The sequence below is a fragment of the Vigna unguiculata genome, chromosome 3 (assembly GCF_037176805.1).
Source record: "Vigna unguiculata cultivar grain cowpea cultivar isolate G323 ecotype 2 chromosome 3, ASM3717680v1, whole genome shotgun sequence".
Lineage (NCBI taxonomy): Eukaryota > Viridiplantae > Streptophyta > Magnoliopsida > Fabales > Fabaceae > Vigna > Vigna unguiculata.
The window spans coordinates 61,273,023-61,297,334 of NC_140794.1; the positions used below are offsets into that span (position 1 = coordinate 61,273,023).

Genomic DNA, 24,312 nt, shown 5'->3' on the forward strand with positions numbered 1-24,312 from the left:
ATATATATATATATATATATATATATATATATATATATGGATTTAAATATTTGATTATACAACATATTCTTTATAACATGGCGAGCGAGTATGTAACTCTTCCAATAGTTTTTCAACATATATGTTATCCCGAACGCAAAGACAGAAGAAAAATAGAGTTCGAAGGCCCTGTGTCCATCGCACAAAACAATCCCTCCCTCACACGAATTCAATAAAAGGGTGCTTGGTAATAATAGCCTCCACCAAATTGAGGCATTCCATAAGGCATCATAGGTTGCGGTGCAGTGGCATAGTAACCAGAAGGAGCACCACCACCAACTCTAGTCAAACCCACTTGCCCTTGCATCCCATCCACCCCATATTGCTTCCACACCTGTTGCTCCTGCACAAACAACTGCTGCTTCCTCTCCATGTCTGCGATTTGCACGTATGAAGGTGGCGGCACCGACAACGATGCTGCAAACGGATCCTGCGCTCCCACAACTTGAACTGTTCCATCCGGTGCAGGCAAAGCCAGAATTGGAGTGCCCCTCTTCCCGAGTCCAGGCAGTGCCACGCTACTAGCACTGCCGCCACTTAGCTCACTAGTGCTAACGTGTTGCCTCACTGCCCCTTGATCATACATCCCGTTCAGTAACAACGGATCAAACCCCCCTCCCAATTCACCCTTCTGCTTTGACAACATGCTACCGTTCTCCACCAATGCCACTTCCCAATCTGCTTTACCAACTTCAGCAGCTGCTGTTTCCCATGCAGATTTCACTTCCGATTCCTCATTTGAAGGAAACGCCTCCCAGGAACCTTCACCCCTCACCGTTGCACCCCCAGAGAACAATGCCAAAGCCAGCTTATTCCCTTGCTCCTCAGCTGAAACCCCATCATCCCTGAGATCCACCAGATCACTTGTCTCCTTTTCAGAACCAACCACCTTATTCGGCTGTGCAACTGAAGGGGCTTCTCCAGGTCTAAAACTCTCACTTTCCGGTGCTGGAAGAGCCTTCACCTCATTCATATTTGCCTCTGCCTCTGCCTCTGACTCATTCACAGTTATTATTACCTTCATCTCTAATTTCCTCTCCGGGCTCTTTTGCCTGTTACTCATCTCCTTCAAGAAACCCTCCAGTGTCCCCAGAAGCTTGTCAGTGATCTTCTGCACTTCAGGGTACTCGGAAGACCTTGCGATCCCCATATCCTTACACCAACCATAGAACCCCACCAACTCATCCATCATCTTGGCAGCACCCACATAAGAATCAAAAGCCTTCACACAATGCACATACTCCATCTCCGTGAACCGATCCAACAACACCCCCAAAACATCACAAACCTCAATATACAACTTAAAACTATCCCTCACTACCTGGTAAAGCGCAACTAGCACCAACCTGTTGTTCTTGGCAGCACCACTAGGCCTACAGCCCAAGACACGATCAAGCATCCGCAGCAAATGCTTCAACCTTTCCAAAACCCTCTCAGCTCTCATTTCCCTCACAGGAGTAACCTCACTCCTCTTATTACTCTCCTCCTCTCTCTCTTCCCTGAACTCCTCAGATTCAACACCGCCTCTGAGCTTCCTCCGATACGCCACAAACTCAACCTTCTCGTCAAGATACAACGCGTAAAGCCTCACGAACCCCGCGTGATCCCAAGAACTAGAATGCGCCTCGTCTCTGAAATCGGACATGTTGAGAATCCTGGTCCCTCGGCGAGTGGCATGCACGATCTCCTCCTCAAACGCGGGGTGGCCATCCACCAGGAGTCTATGAACAAGCATGAGAGCCTTAACAGCCACAATCCAATCACGAGTCTTTGTAAGCCTCTTGGAAATGGTGATCAGAGAAGCACTGATGTAGCCTCTGGAATGCGATGTCAAAGTGAGGATTTCTCTGATGTACTTGTCATCAGCAGGAACCTCTTCATGGCTCGTGGCTTTGACGACCAAGACTTCGAGGTCAGGGGCCAAATTACCGGCGACTTTGGCTATGCTGATGCTGGTTTGGTCCTTCACCACACCAATCGCCTTACGGATTGTGCTCGATGCCATAATGGGTGCTTGATTCGCTTTGCGGAAGCGAAATTCAGATCAAATTTCAGATTTTTATTTTTGTGGGATTGAGTTTTAAGGTTACCTGAGTGTGATGGAGACAGAGGGTGGAACAGCGTGCGAAGGGGACGGAGGATTTGTTGTCTTGTGTTAGTGGATGAAGTGGTGCGTTGTGTTTTTTTGTGTGCAGTGTGATCAAATCAATGCAGCGTGCGTATGTTTGTTTAACTTTGTGACCTGTGATTTGTAACAGAAAGAAAGAAAGTGAAAGAGAAAGAGAAGAGAGAAGCGGAAGACAAAGCAGAGATTGCGAAACCGCGTAATCAATGGGGAAAAGGATTTTGATTGTCTACGTTTTTTATTATTTTCACTTTATTTAAAATTAAAGTGACCAATTACTTTATCAATCACTTAAATGATCCGGTGTTATTAATATATAATAAAGAATTTAATTAAATCATTATTTAATATTGTATGAGTCTTTATGTTTTGTCTTGATAAATAAATAGGAGAAAATTTTTCATAACTAATGAAAATCTGGTATATTGATAATATTTTCTAAAAGACGCTGCCATGTCTTATTATTACAGAAGGTTTGCATTATGAAATTTAGGTTTATTAAAGATTAATTTTATTAATTTTCGTTGTTATTAACTTAAAATACTTGATTATATAGTTAACACTTTATATGTTCCAATTAAATTGTCTTAATGATACGACGGTGTGTCGGCGAAACGGGTCGTGCTGACGTTGTTATCCACTCAACGGATGAAAAGTATAGTAAATACTTTTTTTTTTTTTGAAATAGTAAAGACTTAAAATATCTTTTTCTTTACATGTATTTTTGCTGTGGGATCCTCCACTTTTCGGAAAATATCTGCATATATTTCATTAGTTTAATTCAACTTCCTAACTCTAAAACCTCAGTTATATATAGAACATTAATTAATTTTTAACATATTGTATTGACGTTATGAAATGTTTGTTTTAACATTTAAAGAGATAGAATTATTATTTATAAAAAGATTAGTTTCAAATTTAACATTTGTGGAGAGTTTCATTTGGCATTTGTACAATGATTTTATTTGATCACATATCTTAGGCTATAAGAAATGTGGAAACATAACTTTGTTTTGTGTTATGATAGCATCTAATTGGGCATGAGAAAGTAAACGTTACAAACACGGTTGCCAATAATACATGTATACGTTGTATTACCTACCATCACATCATCTTAAGAGCAGGGATGTAAAAATAATCTACACTGACACAGTACCTACAAATAAAATTAGTAATGGATGAGAAAAGAATGTTATAAAATACCTACAACTAATAATTACGGATATATTTTATAATTATATATTAATAATGTGGGTACGAGTATCATAATATTTATATATTTGAATATTTGTATCAATTTAATTTAAATTAAAAAAATATAATTAAATTATTAATATATTAATTTTGAATGAGTTATTTTTTATCAATTAATTTTAATTTGTAAATTATTACTCAACACTATATTTAAATGAAGTTATTTAGATTTTATTTGAACTTTATGAATGTTATCTTTTATATTTTATTTGAATTTATGGTTAAGATCGTTGTTAAATATTTTAATTTTTTTTATAAATACTTATTGGTAACATGGATAAAAAAATATGTGAATACCTAATAATGAATATCTCGCACGTATATAAACGGTACGAGACAAATATTTATTCAATGAGTAGATTACATGAAACTAGTACCCATACCTTATCCACATCTCCTATTTCAAATACTTTGCAAATAAATATCATCGATCTTTAAAAGAAAACAAATAAAAAACTAATGAAAAGAAATATTTAATTATTATAAACTCTAAATATAATAATAATTATTATTATATATATAAAAAGTATTTTCTCTTTTATATTCACATTTCATACTTCTAGTTTTACCTTTTATAATATAATTATTTATTAAATTTTTAAAAATTAACAAATTTTTAATTAAAGTTAACTAACAATAACATTAAAATACTAAATAAAAAATATAAAAGAAAATAAAATTGTTTTACTTTCTTATCGGATTAGTCTAAAAACAATCTCATTTTTTTATTTTTTGTGTTTTCTTTTTATTTATTTTTTCAAATCATTTCTTCAACCAAAAAAAAATCTGGTTAATCTTAAATAACATTAAGCTGCATTAGAGCCGTAAAAGTATCAGTAAATATTGAGATTCAATTTCACATATATTACAAACTTTAAATTTCAAAATTATTTCAAGATATCTCATCTTTATGATCATCTTAATATTTTATAGAAGAATTATCAATTTAAGAGTTATCGAACAAGTTTTTTTAAGAAAAGTTTTCTTTTGTTCTTTAATCTATTAGAATTCAATGTCTTAAATAATTTTTCTGATTTATTTTTCAATAAATTTTATATTTTAAGTGTGCTACATATTATTTGTGGTAGATTCAAATGAAACTAAATACAAATTTAAGAATGATCAATCCACTATAAAAATGTCTATATTGTTATAAACATTTTAACTATTTTTGCTTTTCGTTATTTGTACTCAAACAAAGTTTTTAAATTACTTCCAAAATATAAGTTAAACAATTCAAGAAAAAATTATTGAAAGTCAATTATTTGTTAAAGCTTTTTGAACTAGCTATATTTATTTTACTGCAAAAATGTTGTCAGATATCCGAATGTTAGCGTCTGCATTTATAATTATTAACGCTTTGTGGTTATTTAATATGTAATCAATTAGTTAAATATATATTTACGTATGTAATTTTGATTTTGGTAGAAATTAATGCGAGTTCCTTTCAATTAATTTTCGTTTTTCAGACGAACCTATAAAAATGAAAATGGTTGTAATCTGAAAAGCAATTTTCATTATCAGTACACATTAACAGACCCGTCGTTGAAGTTCAGAATTCCGGCGAGCCATGTTTTTGCTCCGCGTCCACTCAGTGGACGCCGACCACCCTCTCGATCCCCAAACCATCTTCCGATCCCATTCCCAATCCAACAACCCTAAATTTAGCGAACGCAGAGGCGCACTCCACTTGTTCCGAACCTCTCCCCGTTCCTCCCTCCCAACCCAAACCTCCCCCTCCACTCTCCTCTTTATCCTCGCCGTCCCTAACTACCTCTCCTTCCACGACTTTATCCCCTTCTGCGGGCCCCACCTCGACAACTTCTACCACCTTCTCTTCATCAGGTTCCCTTCATTTCCACTCTCTCCCTCCCCTTTCGTGCAAAACCTAACTAACCATTCATTTTCTTCTTTCATGCAGGAACGACGGGACGGAAGATCGCTATAGCGTGTTGATCAAGTTTGCCGATCAGTTCGCCGCCGATGAATTTTACAGCTATTTCAATGGCAAGAAATTTTCTCCCGCTGAGGTGAATTAATCTTGATGACCTTTTCTCATTTCAATTTTGTTTTCTGTTTCCGAACATTTCAAATGATAATCAAAATTTAGGCAGAGGTGTGCCATATTTTGTTTTTGCAATCTGTGGAGTATTCGGAGTATGCAGAAGTTGCTGGGACTCCTCCTCCTGGTTGTACGGAAATACCAACTTGCCCAGTTTGTCTTGGTGAGTTTAGCGACTCTTTTTTTTCTCTGTTTTCTGTTTGTTCCTGGCAATGATGTGAGGAATTGGTTATGGGTTTATGTATTTTACTTTTATGTTAACGCTAGAGAGATTGGACCCTGATACGAGTGGAATAATGACAACACTTTGTGATCACTCATTTCAATGCCCTTGTGTCTCCAAATGGACGTACTTGTCTTGCCAGGTATTTACGTTGTTCATACCTTTAAATAATTTTTCCGTGTTTTGTTACACTTCTGGTTTTGGTTGGTTTAGGTGATTCTAAATTCTTAACGTGTTGGTTTAAACTCGATTCTACTTGGAGTGTTGTGAGACTTTATGAGAGACTTGGCCATTAATGTGCTACAATTGTTTTTGGGTTGTATAGGCTAACTATGAAACAAAGTGGAGGTTAATTACTAGTGTTTTGGTAGAGAGGGATAGAATAGATGAAGTGAAAGTAAGTAGGTAAGAAGAGAAAGAAAGAGAATTCCGTAATAGACTAAAAAATACAGTTTGGTTTGAAGGGAAAAGGAGAAAAAAGTTGCTTATTTTATGTTGTTTAACACAACCTAATTTATATGGCTTTGTGAGAACGATTACCACGCATTTTCTTAGCATCCAAGCGCGTGGAAGGTTTTAGCCATGAACCCCACATGATTTTTTAAAGATTGCTTCAGCTTTTTAACTAGCGAAAGACATTCGGACCCTCTCACTTATCTTCTCTTCTTCTCACATCTGTGCTATTTTGATCTTACCAAACAGAGTGTACAGGTAGCAGGTTGTCATAAGCTCCCTATTCTGTAACATAATATGTTTGATGGATTGTCTTTGGAGTTAAAAGTATCTTGTAAATTTGCTTAGACATCTCATCAGTTATCATCATGATATATAAGGATTTCACACTACGTCCAAAATGAATGGTGTGAGGTGGGTGGAAACTTATAGCAAAAATGTTTTGATCTCATCTTCTCAAATTCATGCATCAAGATGGACTGTAGACTCCTATTGATGCACATCCGGGATATTAAAATCCACTCCCAGTAATTAAGAATCTGGAATATATTGTTCAATTTGATTTTCTTAAAAATGAGGAAGTAGATTGTCAGGCAGATATATCTCTTCATATGTGATTTCAGATAAACTACATTCCAATCGATTGTAATTTGTAACACAGATGCGCCATTGATATTTAATTCATGGACTTGTCTCTTTTAAAGTTGCATTTTAGAAAATAGAGTGAAGAGTTATGCTTGGGAAACTAAAATGTTCGGTTTTAAACTCTATAATTAAGTATACATATGCATGTCTTTTTCTATCAACAATCATAACTTCACACTCTTTTGTCTGAAGTGCAATTCATTATCTCACATTAGGGGAGACAAATCCTTATGATTTGTTTACTTTGACAAAATAATTTCTAATTTTATTTCTTGTTTTTTCTTTTAATTTTAAGTACCACCTTGCTTTTGAATTGTTTTCTATTGTTTTATGTCATGTTCATTATGCTGTAATTTCCTGCACAAAAAGTCGCATGAAAGCTGTGCTTTTATTTGGAGCGCAGTTGGAAGGATTGCCTTATCGATGCAGAATTCTATTGTAAAGAGCCTTTGCTGTTTATATTGTAGGTTTGTCAATTCTGCCAGCAACAGGATGAGAAACCAAATTGTTTTATTTGTGGAACTATAGATGATCTCTGGGTTTGTATGATTTGTGGGTTTGTTGGATGTGGAAGGTAAACATTACATTTCTTATATTTTCTCTGATAACTTGTGTATGAAAGCCCCTAATTAATATAATAAGCAATTCCCAATTCATTGAACCTGAAATGGCATGCTTTTGTTTTGTCGGGGAAGACTTTAACACTGAATTTTCTTTTTTATCTAGATATAAAGAAGGGCATGCTATTCAGCATTGGAAAGATACTCAGCATTGCTATTCTCTTGATTTTAAAACACAACAAATTTGGGATTATGTGGGTGACAGTTATGTACACCGATTGAACCAGAACCAGTCTAAAATTGATGGCAAGTCGGAGGAGATGAATTTTCGCTGTATGTCACTGGAAGGAGATTGTGATACGTGTGAATGTCGTGAAGATTTAGGAATTAACGGGGCCCTTTTCAACAGCAAAGTTGAAACAGTATGTTTCTAATTAGTCATACACGGAACTCTTGTATTTCGTTTTGTCTTGTATTCATGAATATTATATCGTCCTACATTTTCTCTCAACTAATGCTCCTACATTCTAAAAGAAAAAAAGTGTCCAATAATTTTTTATTTTTCCGAAACATCGAGTGTGTTCTGCATTCAATACTTGATAAAAGTATCGAGAGAATTGGCAGGTGGATATACCGTCCTGCTTTGACAGATTAGCCTGAAATAGCAAACCTTGACATCTCTGGTATGCTTTCATATGACTACCACTAGACACCCTTTTCACATAGCCCTTGGTGCAAATACTATCTTGTAGTAGAACATTGGCTCAAATAGTTAATTCGAATAGAATATAAGGATGAAATTTTTAAAGGCAATTTGTATGAAAGTTATAAAATCATTTAATGATCCCACATCTCAACAGCTTGTTGTTGTTTATTATGTGGTACTTGATGTATCTTGTCTCCTTGCTGTTAACATCTTACTCTTAATTTTGCACTCTTCACTGTCCTGCATGGTCACTAATTGATTTTTAAATATGAGAACAGATTGTGGATGAATACAACCGTCTTCTTACGTCTCAGTTGGAGACACAAAGACAAGTGAGTTAACCTTTTGTCCTTATTTCTTTCAGAAATATGAATAAAACGGAGTCTTTGAATTGGATGTACAGAACAGAACTGCAGATTATTTATGACTTCAACTCTGTCTGAAAATTACATTCTTGGAGTGTCATTGGAGGGTGATGAAATTACTATTCGTGTGGGTTGTGATTGGGAACATTGAGGCTGGTTCCTTTGTCTCATGATGAATGGCTTTGGCGCAATTGCTATTGATACTTTCCATATGTTGTTGGTCTTTGAGTCAATAATACTGGTGGTGGTGTTTGTGAAATCTAGTAATGTTAATACTTTTTTCGTTTCAGTATTATGAATCTTTACTGGTAGAGGCAAGAAGTAAAATGGAAAGTTCCATGACTGAAGCAGTCGAGAAAGCTGCAGCTTCTGAGATGCAGGATATCCAAAATCAACTGGAAAAGTGGACAGAAGAAAGAAATGCCATTGCTGAGGTAAGTTCTTTGTTCTCTATATCATTTGGTATATTATTTACTTGAATTCTATGCTATTTAGCCATTCTTTCTGACCTAGGTCAATCAGAAACTCATAAAAAATCAAGAGATTTGGCGAAAGAAAGTTAAAGAAGCTGAAGAGAGGTATGTCTGCCTTTATATTTTTCATATAGTTTAAATTTGTTCTCTAGCAGTAAACAATAAATTTTCACTTCAGATCAACACTTCATTCTGAAACCTGTCTAAATATATAATCATGTAGGGAAGCTACATCAACTAAAGCGATGAATGAGAGGATAATTGATTTGGAGGAACAGGTATTGCAATTAGCTATAATGATTCTTTGTACGGAAGTTCTCTAAATATATTGTTCTTTGACGCGTTAAATATGATATACAGATTAGAGACATCAAGATCTTTCTAGAAGCGCAAAAAACAATTGATAAAATGTCAGATTCAAATGGAATCAAGGATGGAACAGTCCTACCTGTGGCTTATGAGTCATCTCCAGGTCACAGAAAGAGAAATAAAAAGTCTGGTCGAAGGCGGAATTAGTTGCAACGCAAACCAGAAGACTTGTTCTTTCGAACTTATGGATATATAGAAGTAGAACCAATTCGTGGCCTTGGATGGTTGTTTGCATGTTTCAGATGTTGTACAGTTGATGCTTGTAAACAGTTAATTCGACGAAATTCGTAGTTCTAAGCCATACCAGCGATGCCCTTCGTAGATATGATGGTAAACTGACCTGCCCGAATTCATAAAGATTTACGAATGATATGAACCTTACCCCATATTTAACGAAATATTATTTCTAAGTCTTCATAAATTTTAACCCGCGCAATATAATGTATACTTCCCGTTAGATAGAGTGGCAAGTGATAGTTATGCCCTAGACAATGATTGAATTCCCTCCATTTCCATCTCCATCGTTCATTAGTCTGTACACTCCACAACGAGAACAAAGTTCATTTTATGCTAGATAGTAAATTTATGATATCCATTTAGAGCATAAATGGAGAAGCTAGTTCAATAGTTTTTGCAAATGATTTTTAGCGTACTTGATTCCGTTGTGTAAAATTATTATAAATCCCTCATGGAATTAGAAAGATAAAAGGGAACAAAGAACATAGAAGAAAACATGGAAACAGGAAAAAAAGAAAATGCACGAAGAGAAACTCAACGTGAATTTCTTCCTTTAAATTTCTTTTTCTATGTAATTTCATCCATTTTGTTTAAAGAGGGCGCCCTTCGTTACTGTAGTAGTAGTCATCTGATAATTGTTATTGCTAAATCTGAATGAACCAAAAACAAAATCCATTAATGAAGCCATGGTTGCCTGAAACATTCAACCAACTCATAAGGATGGTTCTAAAAGAATCTTTGCATAGAAGGCAAAAGTATAACTGAATATAAGAATAGGTTACTTTAGCTGGAAAAAGAAAACTATAACTAGTTCACTATATATATTTATATATTAAAAAAATACTACACAAAGAAAGGTAGGACCAAAGGAAAAAAAATAATAAGAATGACCCTCCACTCTGCAACACTCCAGCCGAATTTACGCCAGTTATCCTATGTGTCTGCCAGTGCCAGTGCCAATGCCAATGCCTATCCCAGGAGCATAAATTGGTTAGGAAAGGTGATTGGTTCAATTGATTTGTCCTAACCTACAAACAAACACCTAGGTTCCGCAGCTTCCCTTTGCAAACCCGAATGGAGGCACCAGGGAGCGGGATCATATGCAACCAAACACACACTCAAAGGTCCTTTTAGAGAAGAAAGTACTACATCATCATCATCTTAATGTGCCATCCATCATCTTTGGGGTTGCTCTGAAGCAGCGGCACCTGAAGCAGTGCTAGGACCAGCACCGTTCTCGTTTGGAGGTGGAGTACCCCATTTTCCTTCCGTCTCTAGGGGTTCAAGTACATGTACTCCCCCATCTGTAAGTCCTAAAGCAAATTGATTTGGTTCAGAGGGATGTGCAGCAATCACAACTGGATACACTCTCAAGCTGTCAAAGAAAATTTTATCAGGTATCAGAAAATCAAATATCAATAACAGATCTTTCACTACATTTGATAAAAAAACGCACCTTGGGTTGGGATGGAGATAAGCAGTTTGACTTATTCTACATCTTAATCTGAGTGCCGGGACGGTAAGAATGCCAACACTTCCATCCTCAAAGCTTACATATATTGACTGACTATCGCACGAGTATGTAGCATGTGTGATTGGATTATTTTCCCGCGACGAAAACTAATCATACAACAATGAAGCACAATGTTAAGCTAACAGAGACCACGTTGAAATGAAGAAAGCCAAATAGAGCTAATAATTAAATATATAAGTAGCACACACCTGCTTTATACATTCCAACTTTGGTGCCTCGTATAATGCTATTTGAGTTTCATGAACAGCCAGTAAATGTGTCTGGTCTTGATGAAATTGGACCCGAGTATCTGCAAGAGGTGCTGGAGGTCGCCCACTGGGCATCTGTAGGAATTTACTTGCTTGTTTTTCCCATCCATCTGTGCTCCAAACACACAACTGTTGAAATAAAGAAAATAAGAGAATGCCTTCATGATTTCTATTGAATAACTTAAATGATTTTCAACATTCTTCCAAAAGCAGTCACTATAAGAGGTCTTTTTGACCCAGTCACATACCTTTACAATTCCTAATAATAAAAAAGAAAGAAAAAAATAGCAAATGACTGCAGTGGAACAGAGAAGACACATAGGAAACATTTCTGACAGCCACAGCAAACAAAAAGCCCTTGCTTCCATGAAGGTCGCTTCAGCCATTAGCAATTACTGACAAACAGCTAAAGTTAAATTCCTTACCTGAGAATCAGCTCCGGATGACACAAGCACATTGAGAACGTGAGAAAAGGCAAGACCGGTGATTCTCTTCTGATGACCTTTTAGCTTGGTTTTGACCTACATGGAAACGAAATTAAACAAGAAAAAGGGTAAATGCCAATTGTTTTTTAAAATACCCCACAGTGAATGAAACTAAAACTGATATCTTTAGGCAGAGTTTAGGACGGAGGGAGGAAGGAGAGGCTAATATCAATTTTTGAAAATTACTAAGTTATGAAACTTAACCAACAGCTGTAATCTCAATCATGAATAGAATAATACCTCATCCACTCGAACATTGTATATTTGTATGGAAGAGTCATCCATGCCAATGGCAATAATATTGTTGTCTTGAGGATGAAATGCAAGGAATGTAGCAGCTGGTGGAGGCGGCATGAAAGTTGTCATTGTCTGCAGTTGATATTCACAGAAATTAATGTGACCGCAATATACAATTGCAACAAAAAATTAAACAAAGAAGCAACGGTTAGGGAACAATAAAATAAACCATCAAAAGGATGCTTGCCGAAATCTTTGTATAGATTATAGTCTGTCCATTTTGGCAATACTACTTTATAACCCAACTGAAGTAGTCAAGTGGTTGGCAGACAGTTAGTTAAGAGTGGACTGTTGATGATAAGGAAGATTTTGAAAAAGAAAAAAAATAATATATATATATATATATATATATATATATATATATGCAGAGAGAGAGAGGACAGAATTATTGATATCAACTAAATTAACCACTTTCCCTGATTATGATGAATTAGGTAATTGAATCTTATAAATAAGAATGGAGGAAGTAGAATATAAGAACGTGCAAAATGAAAGCTACATACCTTAAAGGTCATCATATTGAACAGGGAAATTTTCCCCCCTGAAGCAGACAGAACATATGAGTCATTCTTTGACAGTGCAAAGCATGACACAGCATCCTCTGGGTTAGTATCACTTATATCATTAGTCATCAACATTCCACTAGATGGTTGCCATAGTTGTGGTAGAATGTTTGCAGAGGCCTAAATAAGAAATACATGTTTTAAGAATCTTAAGGACATTAACACGTTGAAATGTAATCACAAACAAGTATAATAGATGCTCATTACCTTCCCGGAAGGATTCCGCTCATTTCTCTGCCATTTCCAAAGCTTGTGAACAGCATTTGTTGCCAAAGCCAAAATTGCAACCCCCTGATTTGTATAAATTAACCTAGAAACCTGAAACAATATCAAATGTATAACCAGTTGAACAACTATTGTAAACTTGTAATTGGAAGTATGCAACCTAAAAAGAAAAAGAAAAAAAAAAAAGAGGGCAATATCCCACTAAAACTTTGAACACAACAAGCGAACAGAAAAGCTATATACGCAAGATATCGAATAATATATTTGCTTTGCTGATATGTTTGTGATTCAATAGGGAAGTGGAGGATGAATTCATCGGTGAGAATACAATACAAGTTTATGCATTGCCTTCACATGCCCCAAAAAAGATTGAATATATACGATTCTAGTATGTCTAACAATACCCTCATTGATGACAAACTATCAGGAAGTTTCAGGGAGCGGCACTGTGACGGTTCATTAATTTCTGTCAGCTTCCATATCCTAGATTTATCCACAGCTTCATCAACAATTCTTGGTTTCACATCAGCTAAACTTCGTGTATCATTATTCTACAAAGAAAAATAGAATAAAATTAAACAACCAGAGAAATAGAATCCTCGTTCATTAACTGAGTTATGTGTGAAACAACTCACAATCCCAACCATTGCTGCTACTGGAGGAGCTCTCTCAGCAAGGCTGGTTCCAACAGTTACATTGGTAGAAGGAAAAGCTCCAATAGTAGGTGCCTGAATTAACATGAAGTATTCAGAAGGATATACTTGCAGAAAATTAACTAAATATCAATAGCTTTACCTTCACAACAGCCGCAGAAGCAACTCTAGAAGCATCAAATGTACGATTCTCCACTGTCCGAAGCAGCCTAATTCCTTCCGCATTAGCAAGAATTTTAACTCCATTGTCATTTGTGGAGACAGCCAACAATATTCCATCCTTGTTAAATCTAATACAGGGTGATGCCTGCAGATTTCAAAGGCGTGTTATTAAATAATGAATTCATCATTAAATGAATAAAACACAATGTTAGTCCTGTAATTACCTGTAATCCACCATCTGCATCAACACTTGTCAACAAGTTTGTATTATCCATGTCCCAAAATTTGATCGTAAACTCATCACCAGCAACCAAGAACCGATTCTTAGTAGTATCAAATTGAACAACACCTACAGATCTCTTCCCAAGACCATGATATGTACGCTTCACAGCTCCTTCACTTTCATTCCATTCCACTAGATATGATTCTCCTTCTTTATTCGTGCCACATGAAAACAATCTACAAACAGACATAAATTAATTAAACTAGTTCATGCATCAAACAGTGCAACTGAAAATATAAGAGGCAAACAATTATCTCCGAACCTTGTTCCATCAGCACTATATGCCATTGTAGTAGATGAATGACCAGGTGCATCATAGTCAACCCTAGAACCCATGTTATCATACAACCATGCCTTTATTTTTCCATCAGTTGCAGTTGAGAAGATGAACTGCAGAGCCATATCAGAAAACAGTTGAAATTTTTATAACACATTCAAAAATATAAATAAAAGACAAACTATAAAAAATATTTTGTTATCAAGGCCAGAGCATCCAACAATTTGAAAAAAAACACAAGCACAAGTAGTCTTCCAGATAGAAAAAATATTTGTCCATGTTGTAATGCTATTATTGATCAAGCATAAACCAGTTAACCACTATATGGCTCACAGAGAATTAACAAATACTATGAATTATATAACCTGAATATAACTTGAAATCATATTTTTGTTTTGGGTGTGGCAAAGAACTGTCAGCTAGAGAAACGTTGATTTGGAGAGGAAATCAATTAAATTGAATTATAAGCATTTTATTTGAATAGGGAATTCCATTTCTAAATGCATCCCCACTCCCCCAAATTCTGATTTCAGATATGCAAACGTTCAAGACACATCCAAAGAATTAAAACATTCACTGTTCCGCATTTCAGGAAAAACCTGCTGGAGCTAGAGTTGTGACTACACAAACATCATCCTCAATAAATTGAAAGGACATAACTTTGGATAAGAAATATTCCACATGTAAGCTCTCTGAAAGCTAGAATATTCATAGACAAACATGTGAATATACAGAGGCTGACTATTATAGGCAAAAGACTATGTTTGTCCCTTGCACGTGAAGGCATTTGAGCAAGATTACTACTTCAAAAGTATCTACCAAATTTCTCTTTTGTTTTAGTGTGTCTGTCTGACTGCTCCCTGCACATTTCTTTTCTTTTTCATTTTTTGATCTTACTAAGTTCTCAATTTAGAAAAATGGACATGTGCACACAAACATACATACACACTTGTATAAGTTATTACCTGAATACTTTCTTTGTGATGAGGGCATACAGAGTATACAGGAGCTTCATGACCCTCAAATGTATACTGTTTCGCACCAGTAACAGCGTCCCAAACCTGCAAAATTTCTCTTGAATGGTTAAAATCGATTTCTACTGATATTGATCGCTATTACAAAATGCACCAACTAACTAACCTTAATGACTCTATCCTCTCCACAGGTCACAACACAGAGCTGTTTGTTTGGATAAGAAAAAGCAAGATCATTGACACTCCCAGTATGAGCTTCAATCTGAACCACAAAACTTATCAAGCAGATTAGTGGCGGGTCCTTTGCTTTCAATGAATAGAATGGACGTAAACAGGAACAGACATAAATTTAATAGAAAAATAATGAGCTTATAAAGAATTTTATGGGAGTCAAAGGGATAAAACAAACCTCCAGGTGGTTTCTAAGATCATCCCCACCATGATAAGAATATATGTGAACAATATGTTTAGAATAAGCAACACCTGAAATATCAGTGACGATAAATCAGACTTTAACTCCTAGCAAATGTGTGCTCAAGGAAAAAAAAAACAAACATCACAACACAAATCCGTTAGAACATACTGCAAAGTGTTCCATCAGGACTCCACACCACCCGGTTGACTGATGCTGAGTAATCATTAGAAAGAGATGCCTATAAAAAAATCAGGGAATTAGCCATCACCACATGAGAAGCAGTCTTCAAAAAACAAGACAAAACTATGCAGAATTGACAAATTTCATTGAGTCATACTTGTAGAGCTACAGAGCATGCTCCAAGTTCCCAGACTTTAAAATTTTTATGTGCAATCCTTTCACGGCTGCCTATATCCCACACCATGACATCACCCATGCTTGTTCCAACTAACAATCAACAGAAATTAATAAGAAAATATAAACAAAATAAAATCAAGGGATATAACGTATAACAAACAGAAAGAGAAGAAATTATCAGGACAAAACTAACACACCAAAAAGGGGCTTACCAAGAAGTAGAATTTGCTGAAGTGGGTGGAAATCCATACTTTTGACAATTGAACCTTGGCTGAGAGTCATCACAACAGTCTTGGGCAAGTCGTCAGATGAATAAGAGCTCTGGCCATGGCTCTGGCTTGAGTATGCAACAGGAAGCAAATTTACTGGTAGATTACTGACCTGGGAAAACATTTACCAGAGATCTATCATATACAATGAGCTATCACTCTAGTAAGCTGGTAGACTTTTCATTGCAAAGAGTAAGGAGGATAAAACTCAGAACTTAGAATAGAAAAACAAGTTGTTGCATTACATAACACAGCAACATAAATTACATCAATCACCACCTAAGCTGTACAGGAAACTCTGTTCTCTACTTAAATGCTATTCGTGGAATGAAAATATTGTCAAACAGATGAAAAACACTTGTTATTCAGTTGTGCTCTCGATCTGCTAACAAACACGACAAATGGTTCGCCAAAAAAGCATTTTCGAACACGTTTTGGATTTTGAAAACTAGAAGAAAAAAAAGTCAATAGAACTCGGTTGTAAAAGTGGACCATATGAAAACACAACAAAGGACATTTCCAGGCAAACCCTGATTAAATATTCCCTTCCATCCATAATTGAAGAATCAATATCTAAGCAGTCCCCAAATAGGCTGCAATTAATCCTGGTTAGAAATGACAACAATTAAGGCGATTTTTCAATAACACTACATTCCAGGGCTATGGGCGTGGTGTGTGGTGATGCAAGTTGCCCAACAAAGAATCTAGCAAATACTCTTGTACAATCTTAGAATTTAAACTTGCATTTAACTTAATGCAATAAAACCTACTTATAAGGTGTGGTGGACGTTCTACATATTATATCGACTACGTTGGCCATATCTCTGTTGGCCTAACACGATTATACACATAGGACAGCCTAAATACGTCCCCTCAAAGCTTCACTTAAGGCAGAATCCCCGGAGAGGATGCAATTAAACCGAGTTAGGAGTAAGCACATTTTAGGCAGCTTTGCAATAACTAGGACATGCAATGATGATAGTATATTAAGGTTAGGGTGTCAAATTCAGACACTACCACAATGTAATTTGTAATGCCAAGTCTTCCTGCTACACAAACTTATAAAGTCTCAACCACCAAAACAGACACAAACAGGTGCCCAAGCACACAAACAACAATGAAACAAATGAATACTCGAGTATAAATAAGAACCAAACTTTCATTTTCAAATTAAACATATAAAACACAGAAAATAAAAAGCAGCTACTGTACTTCATCTGATATTCCAAAAGGTCTTGTTCTCTTCAATACATGATCTGAATCTGCAGTTTGATAGTCCATAGCTGGGTTATTGGTAGGAGGGGTTCTGGGGCGCTTTAAAATAGCCGCTAGCATTATCACAAGTAGAAATCCAAAAAGAGCAAAAGAAAATCAGTCTGGTTATATATGAAGTTTGGGATCCAGTTAAATGAGTGATGCAACATTAGCTGCAACTGAATACTGCATGTGTTTCTCCGTCATGATATAAGTGAATATACTTATGGTCAATAGCTGACCAGATATTGTAATATATAGCTGATGTCAATTCTCTGGCCATGTGTTATAAGGAACACTGAAAAACAGTTACTTATGGGCTTACCTGCAGTATTAGCTGCGGCCAAACCTATGGGTCCGGCAGAAGCTGAAGGGTGCGGAACAGGAGAAGGGTTTGCCATCCAGCCAGCAAGGGATGTCGGAAGAGCGGCTGGCGTGGGCTGAAATGGCTGAAAATGTATACGGAGTCAGAAATAGCAAAAGGACTTTACTAGTAAAACAAAAATGAAGCATATCTTGTTGTTTTACTTACACCATGAGCACCAAGTGGTGGGAAACCTCCAGCCTTTGGGACAGCGCCCATTAATGGATTGGTAACAGGGGATGGGGCTCTCGCACCATTTGGTTGGCCACAACTATGGTCCACAAAAAGGGTCTTTATGTCAGGGTTAGGCCTTGGGTTCTTACAAAGTTGATGCTGCCAATTTAAACTGCAAGTCAATACAAATAAAAAAAATTTAGTATCACCAAAGTTATCACCGAACAGATTGATTAAATTGACACACAATATGAGTTATTTAAGAACCTCTGATTAATTAGTGTCCGTAATCTGGAGTTCTTTAAGGTTGGAAATTGAAGTTTGTCGCGAAACAGGGGGTTAGCTTCTATTAATTTCTTCAGTTCAGCCAGCATTATGCCTCTGGCAGATTTTGTATCTCCATACTTTGATAGCTGTTCATTATGTCTGCAAAATTATAATACCCACATTATAAACCAGGAAAAAACACATTTATAAACCAGGCAAAAATACATGAAATCCAAGTATAACCGTCTTCATACCTAAAGTTATCCAAAGTCAACAACTGTGTGATTTCCTTAAAAAGCTCTTCATTAAATGCAGCAAATACTTTCAAGTCCTTCACTAAAATCTCAACAGCTTTTGCTCGATCTTGCCTGCGATAATATTGTTCCCATTCAATTTTCAAGTAAGAAAATGACTAAGAAGTAAGCAGATTGGAAGAGAATAACACAGCTAAACGCGACAGATAACATACTTGTCCAATGCTTCTAAGTACTTCTGCTTCCGTATCTCAAAGAAAATCTTCATGGAGTATCTATTGTCATCCACCTTGGTAAAACCAGACAAGTACTTCTCCACCTCATCCCACTCCCCATTCGTCACCATATCCTCAAAATATCTCATGTTAAAGAAAAATCCTGATTCTTGCTCCAACCTTCACGTTCACAAATTAACATATATATAAAATATAAATTGACAATTTAAATTAAAAACACTGAAACGTGTAAATTTTCGTAAACTAGCGTACTTGTGAACAGTCTCCTTAAATTTCTCTTCATCTAGAAACTGAAGTATGAGAAAAACAAGTTCTCTGCTGAGGGAAGACATGACGGTGCCTTCAACAAAAAACCGCACGAAAGATCTAGAACAGAACAGATCAACAATACCTGAACATCGAAAAACATAATTAAACCGACGATACATCAAAACCCACAAATTCATCAAAATACGTATATACAAGCACATCACAATCACAAGGAACTCTAAATTGGAGAGAAAAATCGTGCTAGAAGAGACAAAATGAGAGGGCGAAGGAGCTCTCACCTGCCAGAGAATCCCTGGCGCAGATCGAGAGGGTCGGAGCAGAACGAGAATGGCGAGGGAGGGTTTCAGTATTTTTCTCGCTCTACTTTCTCTCTCTAACTTTTTTTGTGTTGGAGCTCTTCTGGTTGAGTATTTATACAAGAACAAGAAAAGGGGGCTAGGGATTTGAAGAAGAAGAAGAAGGAAGAGAACACGGAGATAGACAAAGAGAGAAGAGAAGAATTGTTGTGAGCAACGAAATTATGGTATCAGACAGTTTAAATAGCGTGTGCGCGAGAACGAGATGAGATGGAATCATGACTTTATTATATCATAACTATAAGTAGTTAGATAAGTCAATGTACTTATAATGTCTTTGATAAGCGAAATGACTTATACAGCTGTTATATCCTATTTGCTTATCAAGAGTCCTAGATTTGGATTTATTTTCGGGTGGACTCCTCGTGTTTTCAACCTCGGTAACATTCATTACTATTTTCTAATTTTTGCTACGAGTCATAATGGTCATTTATTAAACATTAATTTAATAATTAAAATTTTGAAAATAAAATAAAATAAATAAATAAATGAAAAAATTTATTATGTTGTGGGCATATTTGTGTGATGATGAGTTTGCTGTATTTGGATGTTTTTGTGTGTAGGTAGGTGGTGTGTGGTCTTATTGGGCAGAGATTTTTGAAGGTGTTTGTTATTAAAAGAAAGAAATGGAATTTGTTTTTGTTTGTTTTTTATTAATTGAAAAGGCAAGATATTTGTTATATTATTAGAGGAAAAATATTTGACCTTTTTTTGCCCTGTTGAGGAAGATTAAGACGTTATGGCAGAAGTAAAGTTAGTATTATTTTGATGTGTGGTGGGTCCCATGTTATCATCTACTTGTTTAATTTGAAAAGGTCACCTCCAGTCACACCCAACTTCACCCACTTGCAAGCCACTAACAACTAGTTATAAAACTGTTCAGGTAAAACTAAAATAATAATAATAAATAATATATTATAATGTTTAAAAAAAATCAATAAATTTATCATCATAATTTGTAATTAAGAATAACGTAAAATTATTTTGTACTGTCCGTACATTCTACGCTAAAATAAATTAATGAATACTATTATGTTTATGACATAATAAACGCATAAAACTCTTTAATTAAAATATTCTACAGTTTTAATTAGCTTTAATTGAACAGTAAATATTTATATCTCTTTATGATATTTATTTTTTTGACTTTGAATCAGTCTGATACTTTTATTTAGTAAATTAACTGCATGTCAGTGCAAAACTGTCCTTATTTCTAAACGACTTTAGTAATTAATTTAAAATAAGAAGAAAAACTTTACAACAAAATATATGTTTTGAGTTATGTTTTTTTTTTCCTTTGTCAGGTAATATAATGTATTTCACAATGTATTTATCCTACATTTATATTAATGAGTGTAATAATAGTTTTCTTTTTTTATCACTAAATATTTATTCTTTTCTTTTTAGGTCATATAACTTCATATAACTGTATATAACAGGCAATACACATTTTTTTTGGGTTTTTTATTATTATTTTGTTAATATTGACCCTTAAAGTTGATTTTAATCATAACAAAAATAATAAGAATTCATTAAAAAGGTACACATTAATTATGCTTTTATACTAATTAATATAATTATACTTTTATTTTCCAACAAGATCCTTAGATTTTAAAATATTTTAAATTAATAGTTATTCAATTGCTTTATTACTGAGTCACGTAACCTAATTGATTATGTTCAAGTTGTGTATTTACATTTTTTTTCTGTTGATTACTTTATTTGTTAACGTTGAGGCTTAAATTTTATTTTCCGCATATAACAGTAATAAGTGCTTATTAAAAAGAAAAAAATATTAAAATTCTATAATAATAATTCTTTTTCGTCGATATTTTATATGTTTTAAATTACTATTTATTTTCCCTTCTATATTTGTTATTAATTTTATGTTGAATCTGGTTTTAAGCATTTAATAAGTTGTAACATTTTTCTGTACAAAATTCATAAGACCTTATAATTAAATAAAATATATTTTAAAATTTTCATTGTAAATATAATAATGATTCTATTTTTCAGCAAGACTTGGTCATTTTTAAAACATTTAAAATTAATGTTACCATTTTCTTTATGTGGTTGTAAAATAACTATTTTTTTATATGACGAAAACTTATAATATTAAATTAAATACTTCTACATTTAAAAGAATAATGCTGTAATTAAATTTCATGATAGAAAATATTTTTAACTGATAAATTGTATCTTAGATTTGTGATAAACAGATGAAATTACGGTACAACATTATTTTAATAAGTGGTGTTCTTTTAAACATTAAAATCAAATTTATAAATAGAGATATAAGTTGAAGACATATGAGAGGTTGAAAAATTATTTAAGCACTTCGGGGTAAAAAAATCTTAAAAGGTTGTCATTAAAAATTTACTTGTAATATTTTTATTTACCGATATTGATCTTTAATATTTATTTCAAGCAACTTAAAAGAATAAGTTATTGTTAAAAATAAAATATTTATCAGACTTTTATTTCAACAAGTATATGTAAAAGCACTTTTTTTTCATCTCAACATGATCTCACCCTTTTCTTAATTATTTAAAATTACCATTGTCTTAAAGATAAATATTAATATTTATTTTATAATTTTTTTACACAGCCTTCTTTAATAGACCAATGTGTATGAAAGAAAACATAATTTATAATATGATTATGGATGTTAAATAAACTTGTTCGAATAAGTATCCTTTAAACTTATTTATTTTTAAATTATTTATTAGGAAATTATATATATATATATATATATATATATATATATATATATATATATATATATATTACCTGTTTGGTTTAATAGATGATGTAAAGTAATGTAATGTAATTAGTTTTATTACTAAAAAGACTATAAAATATTTTAAGATATGTTTATTTGAACAAATATTTAAATATTAACGATAATTATGACAATTTGTGATAGTTTAATTATGTTTTGATATTTTTTTATACCAAAATATTCACATGGTATTTAGAATATCGGTAAAGTATCACATTATTATTATTATTACTTATTTTAGGTAACTCATTATTTTAATGGCATCGCTTTATATTATATTTTATGTTTTATATGGAAGGTCTAAAAAACATATAAATACATTTGGTATTCTCAATGGTCAAGAATATACATTGAGATTCTTTAATGGATTTTCCAACCATTGAAACATACATAAAAATTATCCAATGATTCACACGCATGATCCGATGAAAACATATACACACGTGTATATAACACAAATCACAACATTTCTATACTTTTAAAAACCCAAAGAACTATTTAATAAGATAATTGCATTTTTTATATTTTAGTTATTCTATATAACAATTAATATTGATTTTAATGTTTTTAATATATAGATAATTATTTTGTGAGAATAAATGAAAAAAATATTCATTACACAATGAAGTATACATCATAAAAGTTAAACAATATTTAAAATTATAAACATTATCACTTGACACAATCACCCTTTTTTTTTCAATATTTAGATATACATGGTAAACTCATTATTAATTAAATTTATTTCATGCTTAAAATTTAATATACTTAATTATATATTTAAGTTAGGTATGTGATATATGTGAGGTAGTCTTAGATCCAAATAGAATTTAATAATTGTGTTTAAGTTTGGTGAGAAAAGTAGTCAAAGGGAGTGTATATAGTAAAAACAAAAGCCTTGACTTTTAGAGACAGAGATAGAATACAAAAGAGAGTGAGCTTTGTAAAAGTGTGGGGTGCAAATAAAATTTTTAAATTTCCTTTATAATTTTTCAAAAAGTACTCGTATCCTTCATTTATTCTTCGATCCTTCTCTCTCTATATATAATATATATATATATATATATATATATATATATATATATATATAACAATATATTTTTTCTCTCTTGTGTTTTATCAATGTATGAGCTAGCTAAGAAATAAAGTAAAGCAACAATAAGGGTTTTTGTTTTGGGCAAATCACTCCTCCGTTATTATTTCTTCAATTTCTACATTCTCTTGCGTAATACCCTACGCATCAAATTGGTGTTTTGTTAAATTATTTGATTTGATGAACTTAGGCATAATTGTATATTGATTAAAACTTTTTGTCCATGTTAATATTTCATGATTTTAGAATTAGTGAATTTTAGATAACTTTTTAGAACAATTTATTTTCCCCTTAGATTTTATATTGAATAGTATTTGGAGAAGATTTTTCTAACTAAATTTGAAGCATTGTTATAGCCTTCGGTTGACTTGGGTCATCAGGCATATATTTGAAATATGAAATTTAATATTTTTATGAAATTGTAAAATGTTGATAATTGTTGAATCAAAGGTTAATGAAATAATTTGCAAAATTAATTTAAGTAAATAAAACAATATAAGTAGCTTAAGTTTTGAAGAAGTCAATTTAATGCAAAATTTAAACTTTAAAGGTAATCAAAGTTAATATTTGATAACAAAAATAAAAAATAATGGAAATTTTAATATTTGTATATTAAGGAGTTGTTTAAAAGATTTTAAGTCCAATATTATCGTATTACATTCATAATAAACACTGATATTTAATTTAGGGAGGTAAATATTACAATATTAAAATGCTTTTCCTGAAGTCGATTTAGTTAAATGTGACTATAAAAAATTTACTATAGAAGAAAAGTTATTTCACCATCGGATCATCATTATTATCATTATTAAAATAAAAATGATATTTCTATTTGTCAATATCACTATATTGTTTTTTAATTACACACAATTTATTTTTAAAAGACATTTATTTTTTCGAGAGGAGAGAGACAGATAACTTAAAAATGCAATTATATGTGGAAGTCATTATTTTCTTTCAACACGTGAAGTCAGGAAGAGATGTCGACAAGGAAAAGTGAAACCAGTGA

At 33.5% G+C, this 24,312-nt stretch overlaps 2 protein-coding genes and 1 pseudogene across 2 annotated transcripts; 1 reads left to right on the forward strand and 2 right to left on the reverse strand.

Annotated features, from left to right (window-relative positions):
• Positions 1 to 49: 49 nt before the first annotated feature.
• On the reverse strand, positions 50 to 2,377 carry LOC114178571 (putative clathrin assembly protein At4g32285 pseudogene; annotated as a pseudogene).
• A 2,531-nt stretch (positions 2,378 to 4,908) lies between these two features.
• BRIZ1 (zinc finger (ubiquitin-hydrolase) domain-containing protein) lies at positions 4,909 to 9,695 on the forward strand. The gene is made up of 11 exons (XM_028063999.2): positions 4,909 to 5,263; positions 5,340 to 5,448; positions 5,529 to 5,643; positions 5,748 to 5,845; positions 7,269 to 7,375; positions 7,528 to 7,783; positions 8,346 to 8,399; positions 8,723 to 8,866; positions 8,946 to 9,010; positions 9,129 to 9,183; positions 9,266 to 9,695. The coding sequence occupies exons 1-11, from the start codon at positions 4,989 to 4,991 to the stop codon at positions 9,419 to 9,421; spliced, it is 1,434 nt and encodes a 477-aa protein (XP_027919800.1). The 5' UTR covers positions 4,909 to 4,988; the 3' UTR covers positions 9,422 to 9,695.
• Positions 9,696 to 10,166: 471 nt separating this feature from the next.
• On the reverse strand, positions 10,167 to 19,593 carry WSIP2 (WUS-interacting protein 2). The gene is made up of 26 exons (XM_028063998.2): positions 19,351 to 19,593; positions 19,055 to 19,193; positions 18,782 to 18,961; positions 18,567 to 18,680; positions 18,313 to 18,471; positions 18,040 to 18,217; positions 17,833 to 17,956; positions 17,466 to 17,581; positions 16,197 to 16,365; positions 15,965 to 16,074; positions 15,796 to 15,865; positions 15,622 to 15,695; positions 15,379 to 15,474; positions 15,204 to 15,299; positions 14,224 to 14,351; positions 13,903 to 14,137; positions 13,659 to 13,823; positions 13,499 to 13,591; positions 13,268 to 13,414; positions 12,846 to 12,956; positions 12,579 to 12,758; positions 12,019 to 12,147; positions 11,719 to 11,814; positions 11,234 to 11,422; positions 10,968 to 11,131; positions 10,167 to 10,886 (listed from the first exon to the last, which is right to left on the reverse strand). The coding sequence occupies exons 2-26, from the start codon at positions 19,132 to 19,134 to the stop codon at positions 10,688 to 10,690; spliced, it is 3,402 nt and encodes a 1,133-aa protein (XP_027919799.1). The 5' UTR covers positions 19,135 to 19,193; positions 19,351 to 19,593; the 3' UTR covers positions 10,167 to 10,687.
• Between the last annotated feature and the right edge of the window lie 4,719 nt (positions 19,594 to 24,312).

What these genes read in the sequence shown, in the direction of transcription:
- WSIP2 (XM_028063998.2), bottom strand. Translation starts at nt 19,134, where the DNA reads ATGTCTTCCCTCAGCAGAGAACTTGTTTTTCTCATACTTCAGTTTCTA. An exon ending in ATAGTTTGTCATCAATGAGG is followed by an intron (nt 12,957 to 13,267) that starts GTATTGTTAGAC and finishes ATATTGTTTCAG; the next exon opens with GTTTCTAGGTTAATTTATAC. An exon ending in AGCGGAATCCTTCCGGGAAG is followed by an intron (nt 12,759 to 12,845) that starts GTAATGAGCATC and finishes TTTCTTATTTAG; the next exon opens with GCCTCTGCAAACATTCTACC.
- BRIZ1 (XM_028063999.2), top strand. Translation starts at nt 4,989, where the DNA reads ATGTTTTTGCTCCGCGTCCACTCAGTGGACGCCGACCACCCTCTCGAT. An exon ending in AGAAATTTTCTCCCGCTGAG is followed by an intron (nt 5,449 to 5,528) that starts GTGAATTAATCT and finishes ATCAAAATTTAG; the next exon opens with GCAGAGGTGTGCCATATTTT. An exon ending in AGTTGGAGACACAAAGACAA is followed by an intron (nt 8,400 to 8,722) that starts GTGAGTTAACCT and finishes TTTTCGTTTCAG; the next exon opens with TATTATGAATCTTTACTGGT.